The sequence below is a fragment of the Hippopotamus amphibius genome, chromosome 11, assembly GCF_030028045.1.
Source record: "Hippopotamus amphibius kiboko isolate mHipAmp2 chromosome 11, mHipAmp2.hap2, whole genome shotgun sequence".
Taxonomy (NCBI): Eukaryota; Metazoa; Chordata; class Mammalia; order Artiodactyla; family Hippopotamidae; genus Hippopotamus; species Hippopotamus amphibius.
Genome location: NC_080196.1, coordinates 15525016 through 15539308, shown reverse-complemented (window position 1 = coordinate 15539308; position 14293 = coordinate 15525016). Strand labels below are relative to the sequence as shown.

Here is a 14293-nt window from a genome sequence, read left to right as displayed (position 1 = left end):
GGCAACGCCCTCTTTGATGGCAACACATAACACGAAAGCCCAGTCCAGGCCTTGGCTTCCCCTAGTCTTTCTGGTTGAGGGGTATCTTTTCCCAAACTGTGCCTCTCAAACTTGGTGCATCTGAATGACCTGGGGGGGCGGGGGGGGGGGAGCTGTCAAACCCCAAGCTGCTGGTCACACCCAGAATTTCTGACTCAGTAGGTTTCGGGTGTGAACTCAATTTGCATTTCTAAAAAGCTCCCAGGTGCTGCTCCTGGCCGGGGACCACACATTTAAGAAACACTGTTGTAGAAAAATCAAACCAAAGAACCAGAACAGGCTTCACCAAAGACAGGAAAGGGGGTGGGGGGTAATTAGTTACTTGGCAAGATCTTCACCTATCACGATCCAAGCCACATGAAGGCAGGGGATTGTCTGTGATGACCCTGCTGCATCCCTAGCACTTAGAATAGGGGCTGGCATACACTAGGTGCCCCATGCATAGCTGCTAATTAAGTCCAAGGAATCAGTATGCCCCATGCTGCAAACTGGGGCCGGCGCTCACGGGGATGGAGGAGCAAGGGAAGTGGTTGTGGAAACACCAGCAACAAAGGGAATGGTTGTTGAACTGCCCTGCAAGGGAAGCTCGACTTCCATATTGGCAACCGTATTGGCAACAACAGCAATGATAAGACAGATGATGACAAGAAACATGTCGGGGTGTTTAGCACGTGGCGGGTGGGTGGGCGCTGGGGCCAGCACTGTACATGCATTAGGGCGTTCAGTTTTCACAGCCACCTATGAGGTGGGAACCTTGCTTCTGCTCATTTAACAGGTGAGGAAACAGGTTAGGAAGGAAGGGCTACACCCAAACCATCTACCTATGGAGAAGCTGGGATCAACAACCGTTGCTGAGAAGCTGGTCCCGAGCAGAAGGGCTCTCTTAATTACCCAGTTGAGTAAATGATAAATGCAAAACTTCTTCGGCCTTTTCTGAACTGCAGACTTTGATCCTCTCTTCTCCAAGCTACGGACAGGCTTCGAGTGGCCCATTCCTAGCGTGCCTGATCGTGAAACAGGCAGGGCTTCGGCTGGGTACACAGAGCGCCTTTTCTCTGTATCATCTCTCAAGAGTGGGACAGTGAATCACTGCACTGGGGATCCATGCGGGGGTGAGGCCTGCCCAATAAAGGGCTAGTTCAGTGGTTCATCCACAGGGCACGGGAGAAGTGTGGGCCAATTTTGCCCTCAGAGGACATTGGACAACGTCCAGAGACAATTCTGATCGTCGTAACTGGAGGGGGCTACTGGCGTCTAGCAGCCAGTGACGCTCACCACCCCAGTGCACAGGACAGCCTCCCCATCACAAAGAGGTGTCTGGCCAGTATGTCAAGGGTGCTGAAACCCTGCTCCAGTTTCAAAGCCTTCTCTGTCCTCCCCTCACCCCCCAGGCTGGATGCCTAAAAAACGTCATCAATATTCTCTTCCAGCCTTCACTGTCTTTTCTCTTGTCTTAGTTACCGAAGAACTTGTTTCATCTCTCCTAGCTCCTGATGAACTCCTGGAGGGCAAGAAGAGCATCTTAGTCATTGAAACACCCAGAATACTGGGAACCCAGTCAGCTCAGAGTGGGTGTTCACTAAGTGTCCTGTGTTTGTTTTCTCTCAAATGGGTAAAAATGCTGAGAATTCAGATTCAGTCAACACTCCAGAGCTCCTAACCATGGAAGAGGGGCAGTGGGGACGCACACACTAAGTTAGGGACGCACAGCTCACTTCCTATAGACTTATCTCATTTAATCCTCTCCACCGTTGAAAGAGACAGGAACACGATTTGAGGTAACTACAGCTCATTGATAGAAGTTGTGAAAGGTCACACACTGGTAAGTGACAGAGCACAGATCGTCAAGCCCTCCGCTCCTTCCGTACCGCACGACCAGGCCATGGGTCCGTGGAGCTGAAAACCTACCCCCCAAAGACTAGTTCCAGGATTAGCGTGTTTGGGATGCTAGTAAGGAAAGCAGAAACAGGAAAGGTTGAAAACTTTACCACATTATTAATGTGATCATCGCAGGTCTTGCTACCAAACGTAGCCACAAAATTGGTTGCTACCAACCCAAGGGTTATTGCAAATTGACTTAAACACAAGTTACATATTTATAAATCAATGATCAAGATACCTAGAATGTACATGGCCCTTCCATTTTTAAACTTTAATATGCTAGGGCTTAAGAAAATACATCCAAGATATATATTTTTTTAATCTGCAAAATCAGAGAGCACAGGAAATACTGGTCAAAAAATCCATCTTAGTTCAAGACATCATTATGTGACCTTTCTTTACACACAGCACTCTCCAGCTGGCTCTTTGCTTTGAGAGGTGGCAAAGGGGGCTTTCTCAAAGCAGCGAGGAGTCAGGCCCAGACCTGGGAAAGCACATCATAAATAACATCTGATGGCTCGTCTCTGGGAGCCCTGACAGTATTGATCCCCCCAAATCAACCTGATGAATGTCTCGTTTTCATATTATAGAGGGAGAAGTGAAAATGATGAAAGCTTTTTGTGGCACCACATTAATTTTTTTTTTTTTTAAGCAAAGGAGGCCAGTTCTTGGCTGGCTGCTGTTCATCAAGCCCTCCGCTCTACTCTTTGTGCCAAAGCCACATTCCTGGTGCTGGGTCCCAGCCTCTTAGAAAGCTGGGTGGCCCACGGCGTCCCTCACCACAGCCAGCTCATTCCAAACTCACCATTTCATCCGCATGGTGCAAACCCTGATGGAGAAAAAGCTCAGCCCTTTCAGCCCCATGAGCTAACCATCTTGGGAGTCAAGGTCTTGTACTTCTCTCTCCTAGCCTCTTAATTCCATCTTGCCTTTCACACCTTCACTGTTGCTGTCCTGCTTCCAGACTCTTCAACTCTATTGCACTCATGCTCTAAATGGTATGCCCTGCTTCCCTTCCCAGGGGAATTTCTGGCTTTTTGTCCCCTTGGTAACCTGTTCCAGGCAGGCCCAGACCCGACAGAATGGAAAGCCTTCCTGCTATAGGGTAAAGCAAATCCCTTGAGGGCATGGTGTCCAGTGGCATTGGTGCCAGGCAGTAGTGCTCACTTGGACCCCCTAAGATTCTCAGCCCCTTGGAAGCCCTTTTTGTTTCACCTCCTTTGGATCACCCATCTTTGGGTGGTTTGCCTTGGCAGTGACCTGGAAATCCAGAAGTTGGTACAAGGGCAGGCATGCGGTACCCGTGCACCGGGCCCAGGTTTCTGGGGTCTGTAGACTTTGCAGCCAGGCTCCTTGGGTTCAGTTTCACTTGCCTCTCTCATCAGTGGAGCCCCGAGCCAGCCTCTTAACCCCTCATTGTCTGCTTCTTCCTCTGCAGAACAAGCGTAAGGATAACACTCACTGCATAGGTTACGTGGATAACGTGCTAACGCGCACAGAGCGCTTAGTTCAGTGCCCTCCATGCGCGCGGGCACTTGACAAACATTAGCTATTATCATCCCGCAGAACAGAGACTGCTGAGTGGCAGCCCTGAAGCCAAATCTGGCCTAGAGACCTATTTTGTTTGGCTTGCACATTTTCCTTTTTAATTGAGCCAGCACTTTAAAACTGGTAGATTTCTGGCATTTTAAGAAAACCAAAGATCTGGCAACAAACAGGACCTGCTTTCCCCTCTGGCAGCCATCACCTGGGGCGGGGTCCCTCCTTGGCCCCCTTCTGATAGGGCCTTTCTTCTTTGTTCAAGTCCGACCCCTATACTACGTATCCTCACCCTCTCATACCCCGCAGTTAATTCCCTGCCCGGCCCTCGTAGGAAGGCAATCTCTATTCCAGACCAATTTTCCCAATGTTTCCAGTGTGAGGTCCTATTATTCCCCCATATTGACCCCAGTCCAGCTGGTCTCCTTATGCTAGCCTACTTCCCGCCTCCCTACCTTGGCCTCATGGTGTTGCCCCAGCCACGGACAGCCTCCCCAACCTTCCCTGTCCACCTAACCCAGCGGTTCCCATTCAGTGCACGTGAAAATGACCTGGGACACTTTCAAAAAATACTCACATCTAGATGGGGGTATTTCTCGAAAGTGCCCAGGTAACTCAAATGCGCACCCGAATGTACTCTAAGGTCGGTGACACGGGAGCCGTGGCTTCCCCGTTCTCATGGCCCAGCTGGCCCGTCCTGTTGATACCGTACAACCGAGGACAAGATGAGTCTTGTTTGACTCCTGTTTAGTCTTGCTTGCGACTCAACGTGTGTTTAAAGGTTGTCTCCCCAAACAGACAGTAAGCTCAAGAGTGGGTGGATCACACCTCACGCTTCTTTTGCATCCTCAGCAGGAAGACTGTGGTGCCAAGCACACTGTAGGTGCCTAATGACAACGCCTCCTGTCAACTATTTGAGCGTCCACAACGGAGAAGGCATTGCAAGGACGACGTGAGAAAACCACAGGCTGGTTTCCTGAAGCTTGCGGGTTTGGAGGAAGAGTACGTCAAGGGCACCAGTGATGAAGATGTCAGATGGACGGCGATGTGCTGCGGGAAGGAAGCAGTAACTCAAGGGAAGGGAGGGGTCCAAGGCCCTGGGGAATCAGGGAAGGCTCTGCGCAGGGGGTGTCGTTGACAGGCTGGTGGGAAGGACCAAGAGGAACGAGCAGATAAATGCACCAGCGGGAAAGCAGCGGCCACCCTAAGCCCTGCGCCAGGATCCCAGTTGGGAGGAATGGGACGCAGAACGGGAAGGGCGAGATTTCACTGGACCTCAAACGCTAGGGAAACGCTTGTAATTAATTTGATAAGTCACGGAAGCAGCCGATGAAGGCTGCGATTCTGGCATCCTTCTAAAAGCCAGGCAGAGGGAGAGGTGAGGCGTAGGGGGAGGAACAGGCGTAACGCACCAAACAACCAGGTACTGTGAGAGGGAGAGGAGAAGAGGCGAGGGGGGCCCGGAGGAAACCCCTCTCCCCCACACCGACTGGAGCCTCCAATCCTGCCGGGGCCCAGAGACCTCAGACACCCTGATCTCTGTCATTCAGTCTTAATGTTTGCTGTACGGAAGCGAAATCATGCTAATGCTGCAACTTTACCAACACAGATGATCACAGAAGTAAAGATTTTAGTCATGACACTATCACTACCAAAAGGACTATTGTAATAAGAAGCTTATTTTTCTGTTCTTTCTCCCAAGTCCATGGACAGCTTATAAAGAGATTACAAAAATTCTAAAGAATACGGTAGGAGAAAACCACCCATGGTTCACTCCTCCCCATCACTGCCATTTTTAGAGGCGTAACTGGGTTTGGATGAACACGAGGGCTGGTTCAGATACTAAACCACTGAAGCATGGGCCCAAGAGACAGCCATGGAAGGAAAGGGCAATTCTACCATGCATCTACCGACTCCTTTCCATGGGCCAGGCACTGATCTAGGCACCTTATGAATATGAACTCATTTAACCTTCCCGATCCCGTGAGGTAGGTACTATAATTTCCCCATTTTACAGGTGAGGAAATTAAGACTCAGAGGTTAAACGGAGTTGCCCAAAGTCACACAGCTGGTGACAGAATAAGAACCCAGACACTCTGGCTTCAGGCTCCATCATCTCTTACGCTTGGCTATCCTTCAGTGTGCCTTTTAGGTAGAGGGTGTGGGTTAGGTACATAGAAGCCTTCACCTCTCCTAAGGGCTGCCAGACCCAGAAAGGCTCAGGAGGGATGGGGTCACAGGGCTGCTGCTCTGGTTATATGTTTCTGGAGCCTCAAAGCAAGAGATACGGAAAAAGGGCAAGGGAGGGGTGAAATCTATAGGCTCTGAGTTGAGCTTCTGTGACCCCCCCCCCCCCAGTGTCCAGAGCTGCAACATTCAAGGTCACAACAACCAGAACTTAGAGAAGCCCTTCTCAGCAGTCAGATGAATGCCGGAGGAGCCAACAGGATCTCCTGGGGAGCCAGGCATGAGCTGGCAGGAAGGACCAAGGGTGTTCAGCTTCTCTGCTCCCTGAGATGGACTCCATCCACCATAAAGTCCTCCAGGGGAAATCAGCTTCACTGGTAACTACAGGTCTCACCAGCAGTTGCCCCCCAATCTAAGACCACACCTATGCGTGGCACCTTTCTGGTGTGTGGATTATAGACAAGCCATAGATCCCCGCCCCTAACGAGTTGGTGAACTACAGCCACATGGGATTATGTTTCACTTTTAGGCTTCAGGGCTTGAAGTGATTCTATTTTTAAGCTTTCTCAATTCCACAAGTAAAAGAAAATGTTTTAAGAAAATTCATTCTGGCTTTTAGGGGATGAGGACTTCCTCTGAAAGAGTTAAGCTTTGTTAAACCAGAAACCTTCCTGAAGGAAGGGCACCTGGTCTAATGTCTCTGGGCAGGGCCCCAAGACCTCTTAAAACCATGACAGTCACCTGGGATGTGGACGGCCCAGGACAAACCACTAACACCAGGGCCAGACTCTACCCCTCTCATGAAGAGAGCAGCAAAGATCCTTTTAGGTTCTATTCTAGGTGAAGTGTCTGTTTCACCTTTGGAGCACCAGAAGTGTTATATCCTCAAAAATTTGCAAATAACAAACAAAGCTTTAAAAATGCTACTATCTTGTTTCTATAAGAGTCAGTCATTCCTTCCATTTTTAAAAATTCCCTTTCATTGAACCTCTAAAGGAGCTTCCCTTATTTTGTATCTTTGAGAATGAGTTGTTACTCTAAAGCCAACTGTTCAAAGGACACTTCTGTATGTGTCTATTTTAAAAATGTAACCATTCCTGAAGGCAAACTAAAATGTATTCTACACATCCCAATTTTCCTATATAGGGCACATGAGACATAGTTAACTTTCTCTTGGCAAATGGGGCTTCTTCTAAGAATTCAAGTCTCTGGTTTCAGTTCTGGCTTTGCCACTGGTTAGCTTGTGACCTTGGGTAAGTAACTTAACTGTACTGGGTCTTAATTTCCTCCCCTGCAAAATGAAGGGGACTGGGTCAGATGATGACTCTTGTTTTACAGCTCTCACATGTTATGATTCAAAGACCATCCGGAACATCCATTATTGCCTATGCTAATTAGAAGAATTAGTTATACGAATGTTGCCTGGACACTAGAAATGGCCCCAAACAGTTGAGCTGCAGTAATAGAAAGCGGACTAAAGTCAATTACTTCTATTCTTCTTGCCTCCTCCTTTCTCCCCTTTATTCTGTCAGCTGTCTGTTCTCACTGCTGTCAACCTCCGCTGACATAAACCCCTGCCTTAGTTTACGAAGCTAAGCAGTGGTCTGTTTCACCCAGGTTCTCCAGCAACGCAAGGTGCCTGGGCTTTGTGATTATAATCTGACAACCAGTGGGCTTTATCTCTTCCCATTCAAAGTTATATTGTAGATGATTGTGGCCACCACAGAAACAAGACTGACCCCCGGGGAAGGTTGGAGGTAGACTGAGAACGCATCTCTGTAACTTACACATTCCGAGTTCTAAGACTGCACTGCTTTGGGAGGAGAGTGTCTGAAGCAAAAGTGACAACAGAAAAGAAACTAATTTCCTTCTTGCTGATGCAAAAGCTCTATGTATTACCCCTCTATATATCCCCACCCCTGTCCTCCTGGGTCCCTTGCCCCCATCCCAATTGGTTTCTTTGTCCCTTCTGCTGTATAACTTTTCCTTGTGTAAGATACATTTTCCAAGTCACTCTTGGAAGCCAAAGAGAGGGTCAGGGTAGGAGGAAGGAGATACCATTAGTGGTTTCCTATACTTACTGCTTTCCCAGTTAGCTTCCCTTCTTAGTCCCATGAAAAATGATTAGTAGAAAAAAATGCTTCGTAGCAATCGTAAATACAGTCCCCGAAACACTATTTTTAAGCTGCTAACAAGCATGAGAAACATGCATTAAACCACATGCTTAGTACCTCAAAGAATTCAGGGATGTTCCTCTCTTTAAGAACCAAAATGAAACGGAGCATCTGATAAGAACTGCAATCTACCTTTTTTGCCTTGCCCTATTTGGGGTGGTTTCAAGGCCATCTAGGAGGGATGTGATTTAATGAACACAGGCAGCGGTTGATTTGTCACTCATCTTAGTTTAAAATGTTAGTAGAAAGTAGGTGGTTAAAAAGGAATTGGAGTTGGTCAGCTTGGGAAAGTGGACGTCCACTAGACATACAAATGGAATATATGTAAGTCATGTTCAATGAGAAAACCAGCCAGAAAAAACAACTATGAATATTTGAAGCCTTGTCAAATGGGTCCAGGTCCTTTGGAAAGAGGCTAAAGGTATGGATGGTGTGTCTTTGGGGATGGCAATAAAAGGCTGCTCTGCATTATACCTATGAGAAATGAGACTAAAAGCCACTTTTCCCTACAACCTTTCAATCTTCAGGTGCTGTTATTTATTCATGTCTAAGCTTAGAGTATTATTTTCTGTGTTCAAGTTAGCTTTACACAGCACAACCTTAATCTCAGAATCTACTCTTCCAAGCATTATACAAGGTGACGATTTATAGAAAAACAACAACAAAAAATCCTTTGCTGTTCGCGAGCTTGGGTTCCTGAGCTCACAGAGCCACATTTAAGGGTGCTTTGTTTCAGAGGATGATTAGAGTGGCGCCCTGGCTGCTGACTATAGTGGAGCTATTTGTACTGCCCAAGTCTGGGCACTGCATTATATTAAAACTTCCATTTTGGGGTATGTAGTGACTAAAAATTCTCTCCAAGCTTAAACTTGGCACCAACCATCTATCTCAGCAGAAGCAAGATTACTGAGTACAGAACCACAGGAACCCAGCATTTTCTTCTTTTATACTTGTACAGGAAAGGAGACTCGGCTGTAGCACCTATGGTTTCTCCATTCTTACACGGGAATTTCAAGCATTGCAGGGTCCTTCCCAAAGTCTAATCAGCATGTGGCTATGACTGGATTAAATTCAATCAGATGTGACAGGCCATTGTCTCTTGCATTAATAGATCCCAAACTTTCTAGAAGCAGAATGAAATCATTTCAGCTTCTTTTTAGCAGAGGCAGAAAATGATGAAGCCCTTTCAGTTGCAGAAAATACAAAGCACTTGTGACTCTGGTTTCTCTAGACCCCTTCCATGTCCAACGGTTCACCATCTAAAACTGAGTTTATCTAGTGCATGTTTCTGACATGGTGATGGTTAAGAGTTCAGTTCTACAAAAGCCACTAAGCAGGGGCTGCACCCAAAAGATGGCAGGTCCATGGAGTCAAAGGAGGAGCAGGGCAAAAAAGTGAGGATGAATTGATCTAAATTTGTCATAACTCAAGGCACAAGCTCATCCTGGGGCAGTTGTTCATCACCACCATCTCTAACACATGCCTGTTGTACTGATGTGTCCCTATTTTATCCATTCTTAGGAGAGCCATGATTTATGGATTTAAAAACTCAAGTTAACTAGGTATAAAGAGTTAATTATATATCATTTTTAAAGACTTTTAACCATTTTACTCATATATGTCAACAAAGGGGCAGTGTGCACATGGTCTTACATGATTTCTCTAAGTGACAAAAAAAAATATTTCTGAATATTCATTTTATTGGGCATCTACTCTTTGCCTGGCACTGTGCTAAGTGGTTCACATGCATTAGTTTGTATTGTTATTGTCCCTCTTTTACAGAAGAGGAAACTGTGTTGTGAGAATTGAAGTTACTTGCCTAAGATCCGATGACTTGTAAATGACAAGAGGCAATTACAGCTAGTAAGGTAGTACTGATATATACGTATTTCCACATTTTAAAAAAAGGTGAAGAATATGCTCCTGGTTAAGTTCTAGAGACAGAATGTGGAATCAGAACCAGGTGGGCCTGTAACTCTGGACACCAGAACAGGAGTTCTCAACCTCTTCTTGGATGGAAAGTGTTTAAATGATCTCTCTGCTCAGCCAATTGCTTAGCTATGCCTATGCTGTCCCTCCTGTTTAGGGAAAGAATATCAACTAAAGTTCAAGACTTAAATAGAAGTCTAATATAATTTTGATAAGGAAAAAAAAAAGAAACCAAACTTTATAAACAGTGCTCATGACTTTGGAATAATAACCTCGTGGCAAGGAGCATAAAGTTTTGAAGTAGCTTGGAAGGTGGTGAGGGTAATTTTTTATACTTTAAATACTTAAATACAGTGAACTGCATAGAAGTTTGGCTAGACAGTTTCAGAGACCTGGCTCAAGTGGGCTAAAATTCAAAAGGAAAAAAAAAAAAAGCAAACTGGTGGTCTCACAACTTCCCATTATCAAAACTACCCTCCCACAAATCTGAATCCAATCCCAGAAGTATGTCAATAGCTGGTTGTTTCAGATTTGATTTATGATATAACGACAGAACCATGTAGGGGGCAAATATGCTTAAAATATATCCAAGCACGGTTAGGTCAAGTCAGTAATAGTATTTAATGCTAATAAAAGTGTGGCATATTCTTGTGCCTGAGAATCCGGCACACTGGATACTGTATGTATAAGCAAGTACTGTACTCCTTCCCCCCTGCTGGCAGACCCTAGTCACTAGAACACGATGAGCTTCTTTGACTGAGACAGTATCAGACATCCCCAGCAAGTATCTCTGGGGCTGAAAAGCAGTTAAGATCCAACTCGAGAAGAAATTGGGAAGAGTCAGGAAATAAAATTTTTCATTATTCCCAAACCCATCTCATCCCCCAAAGTGTTGCCTGCATGCCGACTCTCTTAAAGACCTCTTCAAAATCCTGATTCTCCAAAAATTCTGCCCATTCGGAGCCGAGACAAGGTAAGGTCAATGACCGGTATTATCAGCCCACCATTTATCGAACCGGGTCTGGTTCGTTTCTAGCCTCGTGGGGGCCAAGCCTGACCACGAGGGTGGAGACAGGAGGCATGGAGGAAGGGAATGAAGGAGAGAAAAGGAGAAAGGGGGAAGACCTCCGGGCCACACTTCTTTCTAGTATCAACAAAAAAGAGAAGCCGCATACTGACCTAAATCATCTCTCAAAGGCGCTTTATAAATTACAGGGACAAAGGGAGGGGGTGGCGGGTGGCCTGGGAATCCTACAGACACCCTACCCTCTGACCCGCCCCCCTCCCCCTCCAGCACAAGGGAAGGAAGACAGAAAACAGAGCTCAACTCGGCCATTGGCGAGAAGCCCCCCTCCGGTTTTCGATCGCCCATCCCTCGGCCCCCTAGAAAAAAATACACGTAAACACCATACCCACCCCCCGGGGCGGCCACTCCTGCCCCGAGGTTCCCAGAACCGGAGGCCGGGGCATTTACTTACTTAGATTTTTCTTGCTTACTCATTTCCCTCGAGCACCCAACCCCCCGTTCCCACTCCAAAACCCCGCTCGGCCGCCTACCCTCGCGGCTCCAGCCCCCAGCAGAAGCCGGTGCCCCCGCGGCGGCGGCGGCGGCGGCCCCCGCGCCGTCCCGGTCACTAACCTGCTGCTGTAAGGGCATTTCCGAAACCAGCCTGGCTCCGGGGGGAGGTGGGGGGGGCCGGCTGGAGAGGGGGCCCGGAGGGCCGAGCGGGCCGGCGGCGCCGGGCGAGGGCGGGCGCCCGTGGCGGGGCTTGGGGAGAGGAGAGGGAGGGTGGCCGCGCCGGGGGCGGGTGCGAGGGCGCCGGGACCGTCCCAGGCCAGGGAGCCGGCGAGCAGGAGGAAGTGGGTGCCCCCTCTCCCCCTCCAGCGCCCCCTCCCGCCGCCGCCTCCTCCCCAGTCACAGGCGCGTCCTCCGCGCACGTGTGCGAAACGTCACCGGCGGGTCCCGGGGAGAGGGACAGACCCAGGCGGCGGGACGGGAACACGGCTGCCCCCGCCCTCCGTCGCCGGGGGGCGGAGAGGGGGACAGGGCGGGGAAGGAAGGGGCAAGGGGAGAGGCGGGTCAAGGGCAGGCCCGGGGCCCGGCGAGCCAGGCCCGGGCGCTCGAGCCACGCGGGCGCCGCCGCTGCCACCGCCGGGATGCGCGCAGGCCGGGGCGCCAGCCCGCTAGCCCCTCACCCCCAGACAGCCCACGCCCCGGCCCGCAGCCGGCTACCAGCTCCACCTCCCCGCCCCGCTCCCCCCGGCCCCTTTGTTGCCGGGAGTTACAGATCCCCGCATGTGTCAAGCGCAGCCTGGCAGAGCCCCTGCACTCCTAGCACGCCTTAGGGACCCCCGGCTGCCAACGGGCCTCCGAGGCCGGCGGGGGGGGGCATCGCCCCCGGGGCCTCCCGGGTTCCACCCCCCCAGCGATCTCCCACTCCCCAGCACACTACTCCCTCCCCCACCCCCTTCTCCATCCGGGGCGTGACCCCTTCCTACGCCCGAGAAAGAGGAAGCTTCGAGTTGGAGGGGAGGGGAGAGTGGGGGTAGGGAAAAGTGCAGGAAGAGAAGGGGGGGGCCGCGAAAAGTTTCGGAGTGTTGGATGTGGTTCGCGCCAAGGCGATCCCCGCTGCCCCGCGCGCCTGGCGGAGCCCCCTCGACCCTCCGGGCGCTGGGGTGGGGGGGGGGGGGACGCACAGGTCTTAACAATAAACCCTCGCCTGGAGGGGCAGCCGCCGCGGCGCACGACGCCCGGCCGCGCGCTCTCTCCCAGGGCGGCCCGCAGCGCGCCCACCACCCCGCGCGGGGCGAGCCCACCTCCCGCCCGGGCCGGGGACGGTGGGAACGGGAGGGCATTACCGGAGGGCCGCCGCTGCCGCCGCCGCCGCTGCCGCGTCCCAGCGCTGGTGGCTGCTGCAGCAGCCCGGCTCTGCTGGAGGGTCCGTGCGGCGTGGTGTAGAGGAGGCTGCCGGCGGTCTGCTCCACGCCGGGGGCACTGGGGAGGAGGGGGCCGGCGGCGACGGCGCCGCTCTGGAGGGAGGAGGAACAGGAGGTGGTGGAAGTGTTCGTGGTGAGGATCTGGATGTACGCGCTCGGGGCGGCGGCGGCGGCGGCGGGGAAGCCGGGGCTGGCTAGCAGTGCCCTTTTGTCCATGGAGGCTGCAGCGGCGGCGGCGGCGACGACAGCCGCCCCCTCCCCACCCCCGGCGGTCACCAGGTACGGCTCCAGGGCGGGCTGGATCCCCTTTCTCATCTCTCGCTCCTGCTCTTTTTATTGCTATGGTATATTAACGTATGGTTTTCAATTTCTTTATTATTTGCAGTCGGAGTTTCCAAGTCTCTCCTCCTCCTTCTCTCCTCCCCGCCCGGCGCTTCCGAGCCCCTTCTCTCTTTTTTTATTTTTCCGCACCGCGCGGGCCCCGGGGGCCAAAAATAATCGGGGCCCTGGAGAGAGGAGGGTCCCGGCCGCACGGATATCGGGCCCCGAGGGGGGATGGAGGCGTCGGGGGCGGCCGATGCAATGGATTGCGAGGCGGCGGCGGCAGCCCGGGTGCTGCGGCCGGCAGCTGAAAAATGGCTCCAGGAAGCTGCTGCTGACAATGAATGAAGGGATACGGTTTACGCGCCAAGGTCCTCCCGCGAAACTCAGATTTCCCGCCGGCTTTTCAAACCATATTTGCATATACCCGCCCCTCAACCCGCCGTGGACCGTTCCCACAGCTCATTGGGTCGCTGTCTCCTTCCTTCCGTCCCAATCATGGAGCAGGGTCGCGACTTGCCGGTTCCCATTGGCCGTCGTGCATCATGGTTGCCGGGGCGACTGGGGCCCTATTTGCATAGACTCCCTTGATTGGTTGGCAGGGGGTAAGGGGTTTAGGAGGAGGGGGCAAAGTCTGCCTTCTCTCCCACGGAAGACCACGCCTGGTCCAGGCTCCGCCCCCGTCCCCGCCCTCCAGCCGGGCGGGCGCTGCTGACCTGGGCAGGGACTCCGCGCCCCGCAGACTCAGTGAGGACCTACCCTAGAGCGCAAGTTTCGCTTTTGGAAATTGTCAAGGTGACCAAGGGGACACTTTTCGGGAACTCGCTTCCCTTTGACCAGTCAGTGTAATAGATGAACAACAGCTAGAGATTCTCCCAAGTATGTGCCAAAGGCAAGTTGGACCTTGCGAACGACGCCTGGCAGGTGGAAACTGAGCCCTTTAAATCGTGGGTTTCTCCCTTCCTGAAGTCCAACCAATGCCGCGGCGAGAGCTGATCCCGAGGCCGAGGCTGATAGACAGAAGCATGTGGGCAGACAGAATCGTGGGGGCAGAAGGTTCGACTGACGTGATTGCGGGCACCATTTAGTTACCATTCCAGATCATTCCCGGTAGCTTCATTATTAGCCTGGATGGAGTTGACATAAAAATTAACTCCGAATGTTTTGCCGAGTGAAATCTTACCACGAGTGTTGGTTTGAGTCGAGCAGACGCCCCCAACGCCCCACCCACTGGCCCAGAAGCACCCAGGACAGTTAATCTGGGCTAACCTAGGACTGATCTGCAT

The 14293-nt window shown here is 51.2% G+C and overlaps 1 protein-coding gene across 3 annotated transcripts in view; it reads right to left on the bottom strand.

Moving 5' to 3' along the window:
- Positions 1-13298, bottom strand: part of E2F3 (E2F transcription factor 3) — a 69368-nt gene extending 56070 nt beyond the window's left edge. For 2 of the 3 annotated variants that reach the window (XM_057700502.1, XM_057700503.1), the window contains exon 1: positions 12609-13298. In XM_057700502.1, the coding sequence (XP_057556485.1) occupies positions 12609-13001 (393 nt within the window). In that variant the 5' untranslated portion in view covers positions 13002-13298. Of the gene's footprint in view, positions 1-11388; positions 11629-12608 lie in introns of those variants that run through there. The other variant, XM_057700504.1, reaches the window with a different exon arrangement.
- Positions 13299-14293: the final 995 nt, after the last annotated feature.